Source organism: Salmo trutta, chromosome 3 (assembly GCF_901001165.1).
Source record: "Salmo trutta chromosome 3, fSalTru1.1, whole genome shotgun sequence".
In the NCBI taxonomy this organism is placed as follows: domain Eukaryota; kingdom Metazoa; phylum Chordata; class Actinopteri; order Salmoniformes; family Salmonidae; genus Salmo; species Salmo trutta.
In genome coordinates, this window is record NC_042959.1 from 60493863 (window position 1) to 60513196 (window position 19334).

Consider the following 19334-nt stretch of genomic DNA (forward strand, 5'->3'; position numbering starts at 1 on the left):
GCTGCCTGGGATTGGTTGATGGAGATGGACTCAGGTCACAGAAACTTAAACAAATCCAATTTCACAGTCACAAGTAAACAATCTGGCCTCAGTCGGTCATCCTGGAGAAAACAAATGGGTATTGACTGTGGTCAGTGGTGCATGGTCAACAGCTAAATTCAGAAACAATATTGAGGCTTTTTTCCATTGAAAAAGATTATTCTCTGTCCTTAGATTGTATGGATGGAATTCATTTAGAACTTGGATTACCTGGGTGTAAAGCATTTTAATGGCACATTGCCCCTCTTCGCTTTTCTCTCACTTTCTCTCTCTCTATATATATATAAATATATATCCTTCTCCTCTCAATTAACTGTTTCAAGTGCTCTGTGCACTTCAAGGCCCTCCCTTCCTTCTCACCCCACCCCGCCGGTTGCCCTGAGGAAACTGATTTGTAAGTAATTATAACTGTGTGTGTGGACGTCATCCAGCATCATGTTCTATTCATGCAGATTAATACATATTTGTGGGGGCCTGTGGGAGCTGAAAGGCATCTGTCTGCCCCATTAAACATTCATGAACTATAGGACATAGAGAAGACACACAGGCGGTGTCACAAATGCTACCCTATCCCCTATATAGTGCATTCATTTTGATCAGGGCCCAATGCACTATATAGGGAATAGGGTATCATTTGGGATGCAGACTTAAAGAAGAAGACCATTCAGCTGCTGCTATTTATACGCTCCTCCTCCTCCTCCTCCTCCTTTTCCTTATAACTGCAGCCACATCTTAATGGAGCACCCTCAAATGAGAATTGCTGGACAGGGATTCTGAAATGACAATGACATTTATCACTCCTGTACACCCTTATGTTTTAATTTAAAGGGATGTTTCGCACGAAAACAGTGGCTAACTGTGTGTGTGTGTGTGTGTGTGTGTGTGTGTGTGTGTGTGTGTGTGTGTGTGTGTGTGTGTGTGTGTGTGTGTGTGTGTGTGTGTGTGTGTGTGTGTGTGTGTGTGTGTGTGTGTGTGTGTGTGTGTGTGTGTCTGCCCCTACAGGTGGCTGGAGTGTGTGGGCGGAGTGGGCAGAGTGCAGCAGTGACTGTGGGGGTGGCGTTCAGACCCGGAGCCGTACCTGTCAATCTCCCCCAGAGGAGACATACCTGTGTGAGGGAGTAGTGGAGGAGGGAAGGCCCTGTAACCCTCAGCCCTGCAGTGGTGAGCTTGACAAAGACATTGCCCTGACCATGTGTGTGCGTACATGTGTGTGTGTATGTGTTTGTTTCTGTGTGTGTGTGTGTGTGTGTGTGTGTGTGTGTGTGTGTGTGTGTGTGTGTGCGTGCGTGCGTGCGTGCGTGCGTGCGTGTGTGTGTGTGTGTGTGAGTGCGTGTGCATAAGTGCTGTGCGGGTTGACTCATAACCTGCAGTCCCAGCAGGTATATCCCCACAGTTATATCAGCGGGATGGGCGTGTTTAGGTCATGACATATTGTGTGGATGAAGTGCAGGTGGGTGGCAGGAGAGTTGAATAAAGTGAAAACAATACCTTAACAAATCCATAAATGTATACTTCTTGTGTAATTTACATCAATAGGCTACATTTTTATTTCGTTCTTTTCGACTATCTGGCATTAGTGCCCAAGCCTAAGCTTTAGGGCCTAACCATACACGTGACAAATAGTCTACACACCAATCAACAAATGTTTTTGGGAACAGGCAGAAAAAGTTAAAAAGGTCAATGAGGCAAAAAAGGTCAATGTCAGAGTTTTCTGTAATTCAATAAGAGAAAAGCTGCAAAAAAGAAATGGGATGGCCAGAAAAGTCATGTTTTGGGAACATTTGGTGAAGTGGTAAAATAAGATGATAGCAGTGCTGGCGATATTATGTGTGATGATTGTGAGGCGCTATACAAATTCAACAGTCACAAGATGGGGACATCAAATAGGCCTATGGCACATCAAGGGAACTATAGCCTACTGTTCAGATGGGTTAAATGGAAACTGAAATCTGGACACTGACTCTAGGTCAATAACCTCTCACATAGCCTTGATATTAACTCCTGCAGAATTAAGCATTTCTTGCAGTAAAATGTTACACGAAATGCAGGAGAAATATGATTTCTTTCTTTGAGCATCTTGAGAGAATGTACAGTTAGATACCATCTGTAGAGGTGCAATCTTCTTCAGCATCACAAAACCTGATAGTATTTCAACTAGATGAAATATGCATCCAGCCAAACTGAAATTTTACCAGAAACATGTTAGGTTTCACAGCCCAACCTATCAAAATGTTGTAAATTATGAAGCAGGAACATATCTAAATGAGGCGAAAAGAAATCCTTTATCCCCTATCAAAAACAATATCCATCATCTCTGACTAGACTACAACGCATTTTCTATGTTAGCCGGTTAGGGTCAGGTGCGGGCCTCAGATTTTCACTTTATCACATACTGTCGGGTGTTGCAGATGGGTTATGAGCAAATCCGTGTGTGTGTGAACAAACAGCTGACCTGCGCACCTCTAGTGTGTATATGTGTGTCCCCGTCTCAATCTAAATATCAATGTCTGTTTCTCTTTGACTCTCTTTCTCTTTTGCTCTTCTTCTCTCAATCTCATTTCTCTGTTATTTCTCTCTGTACTTTTATTTTCTCTTGTCCTTTACTCCCTCCACTCTCTTCCGTCCAACAAGTCATTATTGTGATGTAAGGAGGCCATGTTGGAAAGGGGACTTTGATCGATGCTGTTATTTAGACATAGTCAACCTCTCAAGGCAAATACAAAAGCATAACTCTTAAGAAAGAGACTGAAGAATCCCTTACACTGCAATGTGCATATAATCCATTTTATAGAAGTAAGGAGGATGTGTGAATAGGGCTTCCAATAGCTCTGTATCACTCTTCCAGTCTTCAGAACTATAGATATTTTGATAGATTGTGATCAATGTCAGAATTCCATGTTCTTATTCCAAGTGTTTGAGCAATGACAATCACGGTTCCAAAGACAAAAAAGACAGCGAGACACACAGTAAATACACAAACACACCACACCTGGTTTTCCATTACAAAATTCCCAAGTTTGGCTGATGCTCTTCTGGGTGACCAATCACGTCACGGTTGTGTCCTAAAAACAAAATGCCATTGGTGGTTAAGTTGCTAACCCCTACCCCCCTGGCCTTGCCCCACCCCTCTAGGCAAAGGCCGTCATCTCTCTCGCAGCCAATCACTTCGCTCCGTGGACAGCCGCAAGCGCGATGGCGGCGGTGGCGAGGTAGACAAGACACGAGGCGGTGGCGGCGGACAGCAGGCCCCACAGACAGGTAAGACAACAGGACGCAGAGGGAGCCCATGCATCAGTCTCTAACAGCCGCTTGGGTCGCAGACCACACAGGACCACCTCCTACCATTATAGTCTTTCACTGCACCAAGGCTATAGCTAGCTATCTCTGAATCCCTCCCTCACATAGGCCTGTACATCCATCAAAATCTCCCAAACTCTTTCTTGCCTAAGTGCCACAGCACTAATTCCAACATGGACCCTGAATAAATCGGGTGAAACTGTTTGCTGTTTTGTTCTTTTGTGAGGTCATGAATGTAACTGCTATACTGGAGATTGTGTCCTGTCTTGAAAAGTGGATAAGTCCTTCCTCTCTATGAATGATGCCTCCGCTGAGTTAGCGAATCAGGTCCCCCCTCTCCCCTGCTTCCCCATTGGACAGCCATGACTGACCAACTTTTCCCATTGGTCAGACTAGGCTTGACTGACTGACCGGGTCTACTAAATGTATTGGGCAGTCATGGCAGCCAGGGAAAGGATTGACATATCCAGTAGCCAATCACATTGCCTTCCCCTGTATGTCAAGTCAATGCTAAGGATATGGAATCAGAGCCCAGAGAGCCTGGCAGCACAGAATCTCCTCTACGCCAAACCATGCCACACCCCTTCCTATTTTAGCCAATGGGAGGCTGTTCCTGCATGATAATTAGTTTCGGCCATTCTCCTCCCCCCTCCACCCTGGATCATCCCTCCCTCCCTTCCCCTCAGTGGACCAGGCTGTGTCAGGTGAGGAGTGGTCGTCGTGGAGTGTGTGTTCGGCTACGTGCGGTGAGGGCTGGCAGAGCCGCACGCGTTTCTGTGTCTCCTCCTCCTACAGCACCCAGTGCAGCGGCACGCTCCGAGAGCAGAGGCCCTGCAACAACTCTGCCGTCTGTCCAGGTAAGCTGAGCCCCCCCTCCCCTCCCCCTGGCTGCCTCCTTGCTGCCCCTCGTCTCCAGCCCTCTCCTGGCTCCGCTCACACATACAAGCCCTCCTCTCTCTCCCTGAAGATCCCTACTCCTTCTTCCCACTGAACAATTCCATGGCCTGGATGTCTATAGCCCTATACAAAGCCTCTTTAGAAGCCTCTGCCTTAGAGAGATGGGCATGGGGCTTACCTGCTGAGCAGCAGAATAGGTATTCTGATGCCCAACTTCCTGGTGCTGTCTTTACCCAACCTCTCTGTGCAATGCATCCTGGAGCTTCTCTTACGTAAAGCTCCAGACCAGGACATTAATATGGAACTATGCAGGTGAATACATTAAACACTGAAATAAGGTCAGAGTAGTCTACACAGGAGAACCACGCAGGCACTGAGAGAAGGATGTTTGTGACTGCATTATGGCAACAGGCTGGTTTGTACCATAGAGTGTTGGATGTTTATGTGTTTTGGAGTTGATGTTGTTGTTGTTGTTGTCGTGGTGAAGGTCTGTGTGGTTCTCTCTATAAATCATACCCTAGCCGCTCTGATTGCAGTGCATGGGACTTGGGACGAGTGGTCGCCATGGAGCTTGTGTTCGTCAACCTGCGGCCGTGGTTACCGGGATCGCACACGCAGCTGCAAGCCCCCTCAGTTTGGGGGGGACCCCTGTATGGGGCCGGAGAAACAGACCAAGTTCTGCAACATCGCTGTCTGCCCAGGTGACACAGATTTCTTACTGGATTCTTACTCGTCTGTGTCCAAAATGGCACCCTGCAGTATTCCCTATATAGTGCACTACTTTTGACAACTTCAGTCATCATGGCAGTCACGTCTACAGTTAATTACAGAGACAAATTATCCCTGAGAAGGTCATGTGAAAAGGTTCTTGTTTATGTATGAGGGATGAATAAAAGCCTGTACATTGTGTGTACGTTGCATTATGCACACAGAGACGTAGACAAACTAATACATGTACAGAAGTAACCTTGATCTCTCTTTGTCTGTCTCTCTCTCTATCTCTCTCTCTCTCTCTCTCTCTCTCTGTCTCTCTCCCTCTTCTTGTCTCCCATACACCTCTCCCTCTCTGCTCTCTCTCTCTCTCTCTCTCTCTCTCTCTCTCTTTCTCTGTCTCGCTCTCTCTCTCTCTCTGTTTCTCTCTGTCTCTCTCTCTCCCTCTTCTTGTCTCCCATACACCTCTCCCTCTCTGCTCTCTCTCTCTCTCTCTCTCTCTCTCTCTCTTTCTCTGTCTCGCTCTCTCTCTCTCTCTGTTTCTCTCTGTCTCTCTCTCTCCCTCTTCTTGTCTCCCATACCCCTCTCCCTCTCTGCTCTATCTCTCTCTCTGCTGTCCCAGTTGATGGAGTGTGGAATGAGTGGGCTAATTGGGGTTCATGCTCTGCGTCCTGCTCCAATGGGACCATGCAGCGGATCAGGGAGTGTAACGGACCTTCGTACGGAGGATCAGAGTGTCGCGGGGAGTGGATAGAGACCAGAGACTGCTTCCTACGGGAGTGCCCAGGTAACATCTGCTGTCAAAACTCTGTGTAGAAGTTGCCCACAGGTACAGATCTAGGGTCAGTTTACTATCCGCCTATCCTGATCTTAACCATTAGAGCTGTGTTCTGTATCTTAGTGGAGGGGAAGTGGCATCCTTGGACGTCGTGGGTGGGCTGCACCAAGACATGTGGCGGGGGGAGCCAACAGAGACAGAGGATTTGCTATGGGCCCTTCTTTGGGGGTGAAAATTGTCCTGGAGATCGAGAGGAGGTGCGACGCTGCAATGAGAAGAGGTGTCCAGGTGAGTAGTCAAAAAACAGTCATGGAAAGGTGTGCTCTTAATCAATTAATCAATCAAGTGTATTTATAAAGCCCTTTTTACATCAGCTGATGTTACAAACTGCTTCTACAGAAACCCATCCTAAAACCCCAAAGTCAGGCAATGCAGATGTAGAAGCATGGTGGCTAGGAAAAACTCCCTTGAAAGGCAGGAACCTAGAAAGAAAGCTAGAGAGGAACTAGGCTCTGAGGGGCGGCCAGTCCTCTTCTGGCTGTGGCAGGTGGAGATTATAAGCGTACATGGCCATTAAGGCCAGATCGTTCTTCAATATGTTCAAACGTTCATAGATAACCAGCAGGGTCAAATGAATAATAATCACAGTGGTTGTAGAGGGTGCAGCAGGTCAGCAGGTCAGAGTAAATGTCATTTGGCTTTTCATAGCCGGGCATTCAGAGTTGGAGACAGCAGGTGCGGTAGAGAGGGAGACCGAGAGGGAGGGAGAGAGAGAAAACTAATGGCAGCTAAAGACTTAGAATTATAGCACTCATCTCCTTCAGAGCTGCAATCTGCAATCTGTCATTTTTTATTATACTGTACGTCCTGTATCTCATATTTACTTTCCAAATCTATGAATATCTTCCTCTTTTGTCAAAATGGAACATATTTGGGTTGTTCCATGAAATGAATGCCTTTTGCGTCCCTTTTGATAGTTTAAGTAGAAGTTGTGCACCAATATTGCCATTAAAAAACCTGCTATATTAAAGCTGGAATCCTGAGTTGCTAACATCCATTTTTAGACTTATAAATGAATGATACAGTATAAACCCATTGATTCTTGAAGAATATAGCTTACAAATGCCCCATGAGCTTAGTTCAACTCTCATACCCCATCAGAACCCAAAATAGAAGCATGTTTTACTATATCGTTTGGAAACAACGTAAATGTAAGCAAACACAGTATAGCCTCAAAACATGGTTAAAAGTATCATTTTGATATTATGAATGATCAGTCCTTGCATTCATAGCTCTGTTATTGAATTTGAGAGTGGTTACATTTCTCCAGGACCATCACTCAGCTTTTTACCAGAACACAGGCAGGGTGACAGCTTTGTTATTGTTTCAATTAAGGATTCTAGCTTTAAATTAAGTGCCCTTTAATGTAGACCAGATGGAGAATTCAGTAAATCTGATTTTGATTATGAAAAAGGCTTGCTAAAATACAAAAATCCAGCATTTTGACACGTCCTCCGTCAACCTTCCGTCTTCCGTTATATTGTATGTAATTTTGCTGGACCCCAGGAAGAGAAGCCTTGGCAGCAGCTAATAGAAATCCATAACAAATACAAATACAATCCCTGTGTCACTTCTAGGAAGATTTCAACCCACTTAACACCAACATTTCTCCAAGTTTCACCATCATTGTAAAGACCTAGTTATTTTGTTGCTTTGACAAAGTAATTTCTGAAGATTATTATTTATTTCATGGGATTAGTGTCCCTCATTTTATGGTCAACCCTGTTATATGAACTGAACTTTCATTTTAATTTAGTGAAACTAATCACTAATTTAGTGAAACTATTCCAACATTTTTTTTCAATAGAAACAATGATCCTCTTATAATCAAATCATAGTGTAAAAGAAGGTGAGCTGTTTTAACTATTTTTGGCATTTTTCTGGTGTTTTGTGGCAGAAAACTGAATGGGTCGAGGTTAACACGTCAACCCTGATACCCATAGATAGTGTCGTAGCGTTGACTATCATAAAATGTGAAGACTTACATTATGAAATAAATTCTCTATGTGTAATTATTCCTTACGTGATTAAACTAATCATCTAACTTTCATTAACTAGGAAGTCGGGGCACCACGGGAAAATAATTAAAAGTATTTATTTCCCTAATATTTTCATATCTTATTGATTACAGTCACTTATTAATGTATTATTACCTCATCAGTCTCATTACTGAATGTCGCAAACACTGGGATATCTGCACGAACCGTAGCACAAATTATGAATCAGCGATATACAAATTGGCTTAATTATTTATTTACTAACTAATCAATCGAATCAATCAGAGAATTACATAAACACACACACAATAGGTCATACATTGCTTACTGACATGATAGAAAAATCCCTATTGGGCTAAGCCGATGTGATGGCTTGGTAGACAAAAGAAAGGGGTGGGGACAGTTCAAGAGCGGGAAACTCAGAGTGCATTCACGACATACATACAGTTGAATACTTCAACATTCTCAAAAATATAAATATTGTTTATTTCTCCAATTTTGGGGATTAGGAGTTTTGGCAAGAATAATGTCTTTGTTCTCCATAGGCTCTCTCCCTCAATACTCCATGGCAGTGAAGAGAGTTTCTACCAGGAATTTATGACTGTTGTAAAACCTGGGGTGGGAGAGAGAGTAAGAGAGGGGGAAGCCATGATATACACCCAAAAGGGCCACGTTGTGACAATGGACAGGCTAGAATCTTTTTTTGTGAAGCTTGCATTTAATTGCCACTCCCTGTTGCACCCAACAAGCTTCCATTCCTCCTGTCACAAGGGGATTCATGGCTGATTTAAGAGGAAACCCTGTTACTTTATTTGGCACTTACTAGTCTTTACTTTATTTAACCTCTTGAGATGGGAAACTGTGACCAAATGCCCTTTATGACAGAATGTACACATGTTGTGAAATTAAACGAAGTTACACTTCTGAAAAGGCACTGAATCCGTGGAACGACCCATTTGACACTCAGATTGGTATAATACTGACGTTTGCTCTGATTGGTTTTGGTGTAGAGCCTCATGAGATCTGTGCAGAAGAGAACTTCTCCAACGTAGTGTGGAAAATGACTCCAGCAGGGGACACAGCAGCCGTACGCTGCCCTCCCAATGCCAATGGTGAGCTACCTCCCTTTTACCCTGAGACATAAAGTGCATTCGGAAAGTATTCAGACCCCTTGACTTTCTCACATTTTGTTACATTACAGCCTATTTCTAAAATGTATTAGAAAAAATCCCTCATCAGTCTACCTACAATACCCCATAATGAAAAAGCTAGATGTTTGCAAAAACAACAACAACTGAAATATTACATTTACATAAGTATTTAGACCCAATACTCAGTACTTTGTTGAAGCACCTATGGCATTGACTACAGCCTCGAGTCTTCTTGGGAATGACAATATAAGCTTGGCACACCTGTATTTGTCAAATTTCTCCCATACTTCTCTACATATTCTCTCAAGCTCTGTCAGGTTGGATGGGGAGCATCGCTGCAAAGCTATTTTCAGGTCACTCCAGAGATGTTTGATCGGGTTCAAGTCCGGGCTCTGGCTGGGCCACTAAAGGACATTCAGAGACTTGTCCCGAAGCTACTCCTGTGTTGTCATTGCTGTGTGCTTAAGGTCATTGTCCTGTTGGAAGGTGAACCTTCGCCCCAATCTGACGTGTTGAACATGTAGAGCAGGTTTTCATCAAGGATCTCTCTGTACTTTGCTCTGTTCATCTTTCCTTCAATCCTGACTAGTCTCCCAGTCCCTGCCTCTGAAAGACATCTCCACAGCATGATGTTGCCACCACCATGCTTTACTGTAGGGATTGTGCCAGGTTTCCTCCAGAAGTGATGCTTGGCATTCAGACCAAAGCTTTATAGGTACTGTTTGGGAAACTCCATGTGGGCTGTCATGTGCCTTTTACTGAGGAGTAGATTCTCTCTGGCAACTCTACCATAAAGACCTGATTGGTGGAGTTCTGCAGAGATGTTTGGCCTTCTGGAAGGTTCTCCCAATTCCACAGAGGAACTCTGGAGCTCTGTCAGAGTGACCATTGGGTTCTTTGTCAACTCCCTGATCAAGGCCTTTCTCCCCTGATTGCTCAGTTTGGATGGGCGGCCAGCTCTAGGAAGAGTATTGGTGGTTCCAAACTTCTTCCATTTAAGAATGATGGAGGCCACTGTGTTCTTGTTGACCTTCAATGCTGCAGAAATGTATGTGCCTCCACAAAATCCTGTCTCGGGGCTCCACGGACAAATCCTTTGACCTCATGGGTTGGTTTTTGCTCTGACATCCACTGTCAACTGTAGGACCTTATACAGACAGGTGTGTGCCTTTCCAAATAATGTCCAATCAATTGAATCTACCACAAGTGGACTCCAATGAAGTTGTAGAAACATCTTAAGGATGATCAATGAAAATATAATTAATCTGAGCTCAATTTCAAGTCTCATAGAAAAGGGTCTGAATACTTACTATATGTAAATAAGGTATTTCTGTTGTTTTTTATATACATTTGCAAAACATTCTAAAAACATGTTTTTGCTTTGTCATTATGCGGTAATTTGTGTAGATTGATGAGGGGAAAAAATATTGAATGAATTTTAGAACAAGGCTGTAACTTAACAAAATGTGAAAAAAGTGAACTGGTCTGAATACTTTCCGAATACACGGCTCTAGTGAGATTAACTCCCCAGTCTGTGTCCCCATCCAGGGCTGATCCTGAGGCGGTGCACCCTGGATGATGAGGGAATAGCCTACTGGGAGAACCCCACTTATATGAAGTGTATCTCCAACGACTACCGCAGCATCCAAACACTGGTGAGTACCAGAGAGATGATCAACGATTGAAAATGTACTCCTGTACATCCGAAAACAGAAGCTACAAAGTACCCATAAGATCCCATTTGAGATATGTTGCCTGCTCAGTTCAATACATCTCACAGGGCGCAGATGTCAATTCAACGTCTTTTCCACGTTGGTGCAACGAAATTTCATTGAAATGACATAGAAACAATGTTGATTCAACCCGTGTGTGACCAGTGGGGTGTTACTAACAAACCATAAATGCTCAAGACCAAATTAAGAAGACAGACAGGAAATGTATGTTAGTGATCAGAAGATCACCTCTATTCAATGGTGATATTTTCTGAGTGCTTCACTCATACCATTCCTCCCTAGACTCGGGAACACCTGTCCAAAGCCCAGCGGGGGCTTGTGGGGGATGGAGTTTCAGAGGTGATGACCAAGCTCAGGGTGACGTCCAGCGATGGGACCAGCTACAGTGGAGACTTGCTGGCCATAGTGGACGTACTGAAGAACATGACAGAGATCTTCAGAAGGGCCTACAACAGCCCCAGCAATGCAGACATGAGAGTAAGAGGAGGGAGCATTTGTTTGGATTGGAAGTCATTAGATCATTAGGTTTGGGTCAGGGCTACATTGAGAATTGACTGGTGTTAAATAAATGGCTGGTGTGAATGTTTGTAGTAGGTCAATTGATGGCCAATGTTGTAGAGTAATGTCTCATGGCCACCTCACTCCCTTTCTCTTCCTTCTCTACTGGATCACAGAACTTTGTCCAGTCAGTCAGTAACCTGCTGATGGAGGAGAACAGAGAGAGATGGGAAGAAGCACAACTGGTGAGTTGGTCTCTTTCTCTTCTTCTCACAGACTCACTGGCGCTTCTTTATGCACACACATGTGCTAGCATGCATGGTCACAGTTTGTGCTCCTTCTTGATGTGTGTCGGCCATGTGTTGTACAAAGATCATTTCAATGACTATTCTCTGGTGCCTTTGTGTCTAGCCGTTGGCATCATAATGACATCATGCCAGTCTCCTGGGAGATATATGGATGGTGTGCGATGCATATGAACAGTGGGTGTCTGTTTGGTGTTCGCTCCATGAGTCATCAGTCCTCTTGTCTCCTCTCTCTCTCTCTCTCTCTCTCTCTCTCTCTCTCTCTCTCTTTCTCTCTCTCTTTCTCTCTCTCTCTCTCTCTCTCTCTCTCTCTCATCTTCTCTCTCTGTCTCTCTCTCTCTCTCTCATCTCCTCTCTCTCTCTCATCTCTCTCCTCTCTCCTCTCTCTCTCTCTCTCTGTCTCTCTCTCTCTCTCTCTCATCTCTCTCCTCTCTCCTCTCTCTCTCTCTCTCTCTCTCTCTCTGTCTTCCCCTTGTCTTTCTCAGTTGGGTCCTAACATCAAGGAGCTGTTCCGGTTGGTGGAAGACTTTGTGGACGTCTACGGTCTTAGGATGAAAGACTTCCAGGACATGGTTGAGGTCACCGATAACTTAGGTAAGCTTTTTCCTTTGACCTTTGTCTCTTTGGCTGTGTCTGAAAATATTGCTTCCTCTGTCCTTGTGTCCACAATTCTTCTCAAATTGCATGTCCTGAATTCCTCCAAAGCTCATTGGAGGAGGAGGTCCGAGGGAGGGACTTTGGATCCTCTTCTTCAATGCTCTTTGACAGGAATTGTGGAAACAAGGATGGAGAAAGCAAGGATTCGATGGCTTGTAATGTTTTCAGATGACCAAGTCACATGTACCCATCCTCTCCAACACCTTCTGCCTTTTTATTTTTGTACATTTAGATTTTAACAGATACTGTGTTTTATCCATATATATATATACAAGGATGTGGACTTTTCCTATTGAACTATGTGTTTTTCTCCTAGTTAATACTAGGTCTTTAGGCCATGGTGGAAAAGCAGGCATAGCCACATTGGCAGTATTCCGGAGCTGTATAATCTGAATTGGATATGCACCCAGCCAGGACACTAGGGAATCTCATCTGTTAGCGTTGTGTCTGGTGTGTGTGGATCTCACTGGTTCAGTCAGTTCAGTCTCTCTATGTCTTTTGGAAACAGAACAAAGGGTGTGAGCAAGGAGGTCTAAATATTGCCATTCCCCCTGGGTACCACCCACAGACCAAACAGGGCTATAGAACAGATATCCTGGGCTGTTCCCACTGGGCACACACTGGTTGAATCAACATTGTTTCCACATCATTTCAACCAACGTGGAATAGACGTTGAATTGACGTATGTGCCCAGTGGGTTGTGTCTCAGTTCCAGACCAGTGACTGTGAACTTCTGCTTACACATGGACACACACATACACGCGCGCGAGCACACACACATACACACGAACACAGTGACTGTGATCTACTCTGTTTCACGCAGCATATAATATTTATAAAACTAACAGCATCACACCGGCAGGTGCTTGGCTTCTTGCTGACCTGCAGATAAACATGGCACAGTGTGTACAGGGAGGCCTGTAGCTGGCGTGTCTAGGGAGTGTGTGGAGGAGTGGAGGGGCCAGCAGTAAGGTGCTGTTTCTAGCTCTGCCCAGCCCGCTGCCCGCCTCGCTGTCTGCACTGCAGCCGAACCTCCACCCACACCCACCGCCACACCGCTCCTAGTTACTGACCTCACACTCCCTGAGTCCCACACACCTCACACACAGAGAGATTGAGAGAGAGAGATGGGTGGGTGGGTGGGTGGGTGGACGGAGAAAGATAAGGAAAATAAACAAGTTAGTAATTACTGTATTTAGATAGCTATAATTTAAATGTGTACACAGTTAGAAAGAAGAGGCTGGCCATACAAATGGCTAACACACATTATAAACTGGGTGGTTCGAGCCCTGAATGCTAATTAGTTGACAGCTGTGGTATATCAGACCGTATACTGTACCACGGGTATGATAAAATATGTATTTTTACTGCTCTAAATATGTTGGTAACCAGTTTATAATAGCTATAAGGCACCCCGGCTAAGGGCTGTATCCAGGCATTCCACGTTGTGTCGTACGTAAGAACAGACCTTAGCCGTAGTATATTGGCCATATACCACACCCCCTCGGGCCTTATTGCTTAAGTAAGTCATGAGTCAGGAGTTTATATAGTGAATAAAATATAGCTCTCTCTCTCTCTCCAGTTCTGTCCATCCACAAGCGTCCGGTGGCGGGTAATGCAGACATCAGCTTCCCTATGAAGGGCTGGAAGGGGATGATGGACTGGGCCCGCAGCTCTGAGGACAGAGTTACTGTCTCCAAGAACATCCTCTCCACAGGAAAGCCAGGTGAGAGCACACACACAAAACACACACAAAACACACACACAGACACACACACAGACATGCACCTAAACAAAACATTCATACAACATTTGCATATGGAATTGCACTTGACATTTGAGAGCCTCCAGAATCGCAGCTGTGTGGAGACGTGGGGTTCCTCAGTCTCAGCCAATGGGATAGTTTGGCTCTCTCTGTGACATAGATCATTACCACGGCTACCATGCTAATGAGCCAGTCACTTGCTAATCAGAAGTCAACAGGAGCCAATCAGGGGCAATTAAGGCTAATCTCCTCCCCCACTGGTAGAAGTGTCTCCATGGCGGCAACAGCACATCAACAGTCACTCATGCCTCTCACCTGCTGCTCCATACTGGGTATGGCTCACAGGGGGCCAAAATGGCTCCCCAGTTGCACTGATTGAAATGTTTTTCCTCAGCCGCCTCTCTGAAACTATCAGAGCAGTAAAGATGGGGGACTTGCATCGGAATACATTTGACACACACACACACGCACACGCACACGCACACACAGACACAACAGTACATTGTATAATTGTTAAATATCCCCGTTTGTTGCCTCTACTGCTGTGATCATTCTGGCGAACATATTGGCAAGCAGGCCCATGATATGAAGGGGTGTGCAAGATACTTTATGTCACACACACACACAGACATGCATGCATACACAAACTTTCCCTCTCTCTCGCTCCGTTCCTCCCTGATGCCCATGGGATCTCAGCTGCCTGGCCTGGAGCAGTATACTGTAGTACCCTCTGCATGCTGCCTGGCATACTTCTGTGCCCTCTCAGCACACATCCATACTGCCAGCCTGCCAGACACAGCGTGCTGGAGTGTGAGAGAGAGCTGAGGTTCTTTAGATAGAGGAACAGATGGACTTTGTGGGTTTCTGTCTGTGACACTGCAGCAGGAGACAGCTTCAGGCCCTGTCCTTCTCTTCTGGCCTTCCGCCCAGCAGTTTAGTCTAGCTGTGACACAGGTTGGACTAAATCTCATATTTTTCTGGGTTTTTCTGGGTGTATTTTTTGTCTATTTTGCCAGTGCAGTCTGCCATCACGGCATGCCATGCCCAACCATGCTACCATGGCAACCATTTTTGTCGCATGAAATACATTGTTGTGTGACAGTGGAAAATGTTTCAATGTCATCTGGCCTTTTGCATTTGGCTGTGTGTGTGTGTGTGTGTGTGTGTGTGTGTGTGTGTGTTTAAGTGCATGTATGTGTAAACATGTTTATTCGGTCTGTTTAAATGGCTATTTAGTGATTACGAGTAAGTCTGTATGTAAGTGTGTTTGTGTGTGAGTGATGATGCCGTTTGAGTGTCTGTTTATAGATGGGTAGTTATGTAGGCCAGCTGCAGAGGTACAGAGCCAAGAAGACGGGAGGGAGACTGGCTGACCTGTATTCTCTCTCCTGCTGTCCTTCAGCACAGACCACTAAGACTAGAGCTGCAGGTCATCACACCCACATACGCACACCACTGACACACTAACTCAAACACATGTCACTCCTCCATCTCTCCCCCTCTCTCCCTTTTTTATTGGATTCTGACTGACCTGTGCCTCTCGCTCTCTCTCTCTCTCTCTCTCTCTCTCTCTCTCTTCCTCTATCGCTCTCTCTCTATCTCTCTCTCTCCCCCTCACTCTCTCTCTCTCTCTCTCTCTCTCTCTCTCTCTTTCAATTTCAATTTAAGGGGCTTTCTCTCTCTCTTTCTTTCTTTCTCTCCCTCCCTATCTCTCTCTCTCCATCTCATTTGTGTCTGTTCGTGTGTGTGTGTGTTGGTCTGTGTCTGAACGGTGGGCACATGTCTGTGTTGTACTCCAGATGCAGATGACTTGTCAGCTTTCGTCACCGGGATCGTTCTCTACAGAAACCTGGGCAGCATCCTATCTCTACAGAGGTGAGAGGGTTTACTGGCATCTCTACTTACAATGCTTTCTCCAGGGATGTGTCAAAGAAGTGTACTATAAAGGGAATGGGGTGCCATTTGGAACGCAGCCCAGCACAGAACGCATCCCAGAACCTCTTTTGATTGGTGGCTAATGGGCTTTGAATGCTACCACGTAGTTCCTTAGTCTCTTGTCTGTGTAAAATGATGTCTGAAGGAGCTAGAATGAATAACATTTCAGAGAACTGCTTTATGCTAAGCACATGTATTCAAACTGCATGTGTATTTGTGAGCTACAGCGTTCTCTCGTCCAGTGAGGAGTGTTCTCTCCGTTATGTTAATGTTATGTGCATGTATAATGAGATGGAGGAACACAGGCTAGCGTGGCAGAATCACACTCAACCTTCCCACATACTTCATTCACTGCAAATTCATGAGTCTTGTAGCCCTTTCCTGCAGTCAAATGACCTAGTGGCCTCAAAGGTGGAATGTTATTAATATCTTTCACAATTTCATAATTAATAAACGTTATTTAAAAAACACACCGAAAATCCGGTGTTTCTATGTCAAACGGTTTTGTTATATTTCAGTCTTCTGTTATGCATATAAAGTGTAATATTGGGATGCAAACTCAAAGTTGAATACATGTCAACTCTATATCTGATATGGTACAGGTGTCTCTTTTAAAGCCCATAAGTGAGGTGTATACTTTAGTTTCAAAGTAGGTTTGTTTAACACTACCAAGAAACAGCCTGTGTGACCCTGATTTAGCCCACTGCAGTAAAAGGTTTTGTAACAGATTCCTCTTTCCATTCACCAAATTGCGGGTTCACAGTGCACTGTTGGGGTTTGGAAGCTGGAACTATTTGCAAGTGGACGAAACGTGCGAGTTTGAAGTGATTGTTTGACAATCAGTTGAAAATATCATGACTGGTTGTTTTTATGCCACATTAAAAGGTAATACATGTTAGAAGTGATATGACAAATCTTTACTAGGTCTAGGGCACAAGGCCCACAGAGATCATATACAAAATGAATAGGGATTCTATAGGTCTATGTAATTCTATGATTACACCAAGACTATAAAAAAGGATTGTGAGCGCGCTTGGGTGTCCCGTACCGATAAGAAATGAAATCTACTTTCACCCCACGGTGTGCATGTGGAAACTCCTTCTTTACCCAGGCCTAGTTGGTTATTTGTTCTTTCCTTTTTCCCCTCAGAATCTTTTTCCCCTTCAAGGAAATGTGATCAGTTTTAGACAGAGACTGTCTGACACAAGTGTTTATGTTGACTGATTGCGTTCTGAGAAGTGAGAGGGAGAAAGAGTGAGAGGGAGAAAGAGCAAGAGGGAGAGGGAGAACGAGAGAGAGGGAGAACGAGAGGGAGGGAGAAAGAGCAAGAGGGAGAACGAGAGGGAGGGAGAGGTTGCGGATGAGAGAGAGTAGGGGGGAGGAGTCAGAGTGTGGGGGCTGTGAAACACTGTCTATTTTAAACGGGACATGGGTTAAGTGCTGGGACATACAAGGGTGTCTTGAGGGACATGTATGCTATGTTAGGGAGAGATGGGAACATGTGTTGTAGGGATGGGGCAGTATTACTGCAGGGAGGTTTGAGTTGGTTGAAGGGAACAGCGATTGACAACGATGACAATGATGTGTGGTTCTCACGTGATATGTCACCTGACCATGTGAGTTGTCCTATGCTGGTGACACCACTCTGTCCCTCCCTCCCTCCCTCCAGAAACAGCACTGTGCTCAACTCCAAGGTGGTGTCTGTGACCATCAAGCCCACCCCAGGAACTCTCTCTACCCCGGTGGAGGTCCAGTTCTCACACCTTTACAACGTGAGTGACCTTTCACATCTGACCCTCTGACCTGAGCAGTGACCTCAGTAATTGACCCCTGTAGTGTAACAGAGTAGGAAGGGCCTTGACAAATCATGTGGCTTATCCCATTAAAACACAATGTACTGATATTTGAGAGCATTTCAAAAGACTTACCATGCCTTTATCACTGAAAAGCACGTTTAGCACTTAGAAAAGCACAAGACAAATCAATTTCATCATCCTCACAACTGGAGGTATATGATAACATATGTAATCAGAGCATATGTCCATGGAGGTATATGGAGGTATATGATAACATATGTAATCAGAGCATATGTCCATGGAGGTATATGGAGGTATATGACAACATCTGTAATCAGAGCATATGTCCATGGAGGTATATGGAGGTATATGACAACATCTGTAATCAGAGCATATGTCCATGGCCACGGGAAGATGATTTTTTAATTGTGATTTTTCAGGGGGTGCTGCAGCACCCTCAGCACCCCTACTACCTGTGGCTATGCATATGTCAACCATGTGACTGTTTCTCTCTCTGTCTGATCAGGGCACCACAAACCAGACCTGCATCTCCTGGGACGAGAGTGACAGGTAAGGCCTTTGTAAATGTATTTCTCTGGTGATACATCCATGTGCCTGCTGGGCTGCCAGACTGCAGTGTGGAGCCTGGGGGTGGAACTGCCTGAATCAACTGAATTATAGGACCTCTATGATCCTACCTGGCTCTGAAAACAGAAATAGAATTACTAGAATGGACATCCTCATTCAAGTCAATTTACCATGATGGGTGGACTAGCGGCCAGGATGTAAAGTAAGAAGTGTACCCATAACCAGGAACTAAAGTAAATATTTTTCTATGGTGGACCCGCCTGGCTACCTGGCTCTGAAACACCTGCTGGTGTGGACCTTCACAGTGAGGGATAGAACTTTGGGAGACGGCTTCACATCACATCATCTCCCACTGTGACTGTGTGTTCCGTGGCTGTTCCCGCTCCACTGTTTTTTATCTTGATGAAGTGCCCATGACACACACTGACCCTGTAGAAAGGTGCTGAGTTTGTCAGACAGTTCCGGAGCTCCTCTCTGTGGGTGATGGGAGATGGGACGGGGCTAACACTAACCCCCACGCTGCTAACACTGCGCCGACAGTGATGCAGGATGTCGAAAATTAAAAGTGTCGCTCACAGCTTTCTCTCCTGGGCAGCCACGCACACACGAACCAAGGCTTCAACACAGAGGGATGAATGGAGAGTGCTTTGGGATCTACTGAGTCGGACAAAGAGAGAGGGAGAGAGTGTATATATGTGTAGTAAGAGAGAGAGAGAGAGAGAGAGAGAGAGAGAGAGAAATGTGTTGCACAGTTCAACTGCACAGCTAATGTGGGTCCATTTAACACACTCTTCATATGCCTCATACACTTAAGTACCCTTTTTGTTTTAAAACCCAAAACAGAGAGAGAGTGAGTGAGTGAGTGAGTGAGTGAGTGAGTGAGTGAGTGAGTGAGTGAGAGATAGAGAAGCCGTGTGCAAGTGAGAGAAAGAGCAAGAGAGAGTAGAAAGTACAATGTGCCCACGGCTTTATTGCAATGCAGGTTGGAGATTTGCATTTCGATAAGTGCGTACACTTGTGTTACTGAGACGAGGCATAGAACAGAGCGATCTTTTGCCATAAAAAAAGTTGAACCAGGTAAATGTAGGCCGAGAGAGAGAGAACGACCGAACAATGAGGGAAGAGGA

The 19334-nt window shown here is 45.0% G+C and overlaps 1 protein-coding gene across 8 annotated transcripts in view; it reads left to right on the top strand.

Moving 5' to 3' along the window:
- adgrb1a (adhesion G protein-coupled receptor B1a) overlaps positions 1–19334 on the top strand; it is a 68277-nt gene that overhangs the window by 14985 nt on the left and 33958 nt on the right. For 4 of the 8 annotated variants that reach the window (XM_029743659.1, XM_029743641.1, XM_029743654.1 and 1 more), the window contains exons 2-16: positions 1042–1200; positions 3172–3297; positions 4023–4193; positions 4755–4934; positions 5567–5731; positions 5846–6010; positions 8790–8891; positions 10479–10585; positions 10946–11140; positions 11338–11406; positions 11952–12060; positions 13706–13849; positions 15688–15763; positions 17493–17595; positions 18146–18189. In XM_029743659.1, the coding sequence (XP_029599519.1) occupies positions 1042–1200; positions 3172–3297; positions 4023–4193; positions 4755–4934; positions 5567–5731; positions 5846–6010; positions 8790–8891; positions 10479–10585; positions 10946–11140; positions 11338–11406; positions 11952–12060; positions 13706–13849; positions 15688–15763; positions 17493–17595; positions 18146–18189 (1915 nt within the window). The remainder of the gene's footprint in view (positions 1–1041; positions 1201–3171; positions 3298–4022; positions 4194–4754; positions 4935–5566; positions 5732–5845; positions 6011–8789; positions 8892–10478; positions 10586–10945; positions 11141–11337; positions 11407–11951; positions 12061–13705; positions 13850–15687; positions 15764–17492; positions 17596–18145; positions 18190–19334) is intronic. The other 4 variants (XM_029743648.1, XM_029743668.1, XM_029743667.1 and 1 more) reach the window with 3 other exon arrangements.